The sequence below is a fragment of the Hipposideros armiger genome, unplaced genomic scaffold (assembly GCF_001890085.2).
Source record: "Hipposideros armiger isolate ML-2016 unplaced genomic scaffold, ASM189008v1 scaffold_55, whole genome shotgun sequence".
NCBI classification, from domain to species: domain Eukaryota; kingdom Metazoa; phylum Chordata; class Mammalia; order Chiroptera; family Hipposideridae; genus Hipposideros; species Hipposideros armiger.
The window spans coordinates 1,153,920-1,155,373 of record NW_017731405.1 but is presented as its reverse complement, the minus strand read 5'-3'; the positions used below and the strand labels follow the sequence as shown (position 1 = coordinate 1,155,373).

Below are 1,454 nucleotides of genomic sequence, written 5' to 3'. Positions count from 1 at the left end.
CACTTTGTCTTCATTGCATTTATTGAATATCATGTCCTAAGCTTTGTCAAGAGATGATTTTCCTATTGACAGGCTTACCTGTGGAGAAGATGAACACCGTGTTGTTCCAGAGCCCACGGCTTTTCAAGGCTGCGGTGACATTTCCCACGGCTTCGTCCATAAGGGACACCATTCCTGCATAGTAATGCCTATTCTTATCTTGGATAAAGTCATATGGCTTCAGGTATTCCTCGGGGACTTGGAGGGGCTCGTGGACAGACTGGAGAGCAAGGTAGAGAAATAGAGGCTGGAAAGAGAGTTTGTGCCAATCAGTTAAGAGGGCATGGACATATTAAATATACATAGAGAGAAGTCCAGATTTATCAGTTAATAAAAGTAATATTAAGACAACCTACAGAATGGGTTGAAAATATTTGTAAATCATATATCTGATAAGGGACTTGTATCTGGAATATATAAAGAACTCACAACTCAATAATAAAAGACAATTAACCCAAATACAAAATGAGCAAAGAATGTGAAAAGACATTTCTCCAAAGAAGATATACAAAGGGCCAATAAGCACATGAAATGATGATTAATATCTTATTCATTAAGGAAATTCAAATGAAAACCACTCTGAGATACCACTTCACACCCACTAGGATGGTTATAATACATAAACTGCAAAATAAGTGTTGGTGAGGATGCAGATAAACTGAAACCTTCATTCCTTGCTGGTGGGAATATAAAATGGTGCAGCCAGATCAAATAACAATTTGGCAGTTCCAAAAACTGTTAAGCATAGAGTTATGATATAACCCAGCATTTCCATTCCTAGAGAATTGAAAGCATATATCCACACAAAAACTTGTATATCAATGTTCACGGTCGCATTATTCATAATAGCCCCAAAGTGGAAACAACCCAAATGTCCAACAACTGATGAATGGATAAACAAAAAGGTGGTATATTTTCAGCAATATACAGCAGAAGGAATATTATCCAGCCACAAAAAGGAATGAGTGTTGATACATGATATAACATAGATGAACCCTGAAAACGTTATGTTAAGTGAAAGAAGCCAATCACAAAAGACCACATTTTGTATGATACCATTTATATGAAATGTCCAGAAGAGGCAAATCATGGAGACAGAAAGTAGATTGGTGGTTGCCTGGAGTTGGGGAGAAGAATGGTGAGTGACTGCTAATAGGTATAGGTTTCTTCTGGGGATGATGAAAATGTTTTAAATTTAGATTGTGGTGATGGTTGCACAACTCTGTAAATTTACCATTGAACTGTATATTTTAAATGAGTGAACTTTATGGTATGTGGATTATGTCTCAATAAAGATGTTAAAAAAATGTAACAAAAGACACAAGATAAAAAATTAAAAATAAAAGCTTCAGTTCTAAAATGGCCTACAAGGCTCTGATCCAAACAAATAATATCAATCACACCAACTATATATT

General features: G+C 35.7%; 1 protein-coding gene across 1 annotated transcript in view; it reads right to left on the bottom strand.

Moving 5' to 3' along the window:
- ARSB (arylsulfatase B) overlaps window positions 1-1,454 on the bottom strand; it is a 138,705-nt gene that overhangs the window by 124,192 nt on the left and 13,059 nt on the right. The window contains exon 4 of the mRNA XM_019640999.1: window positions 79-286. Coding sequence (XP_019496544.1) covers window positions 79-286 — 208 coding nt within the window. The remainder of the gene's footprint in view (window positions 1-78; window positions 287-1,454) is intronic.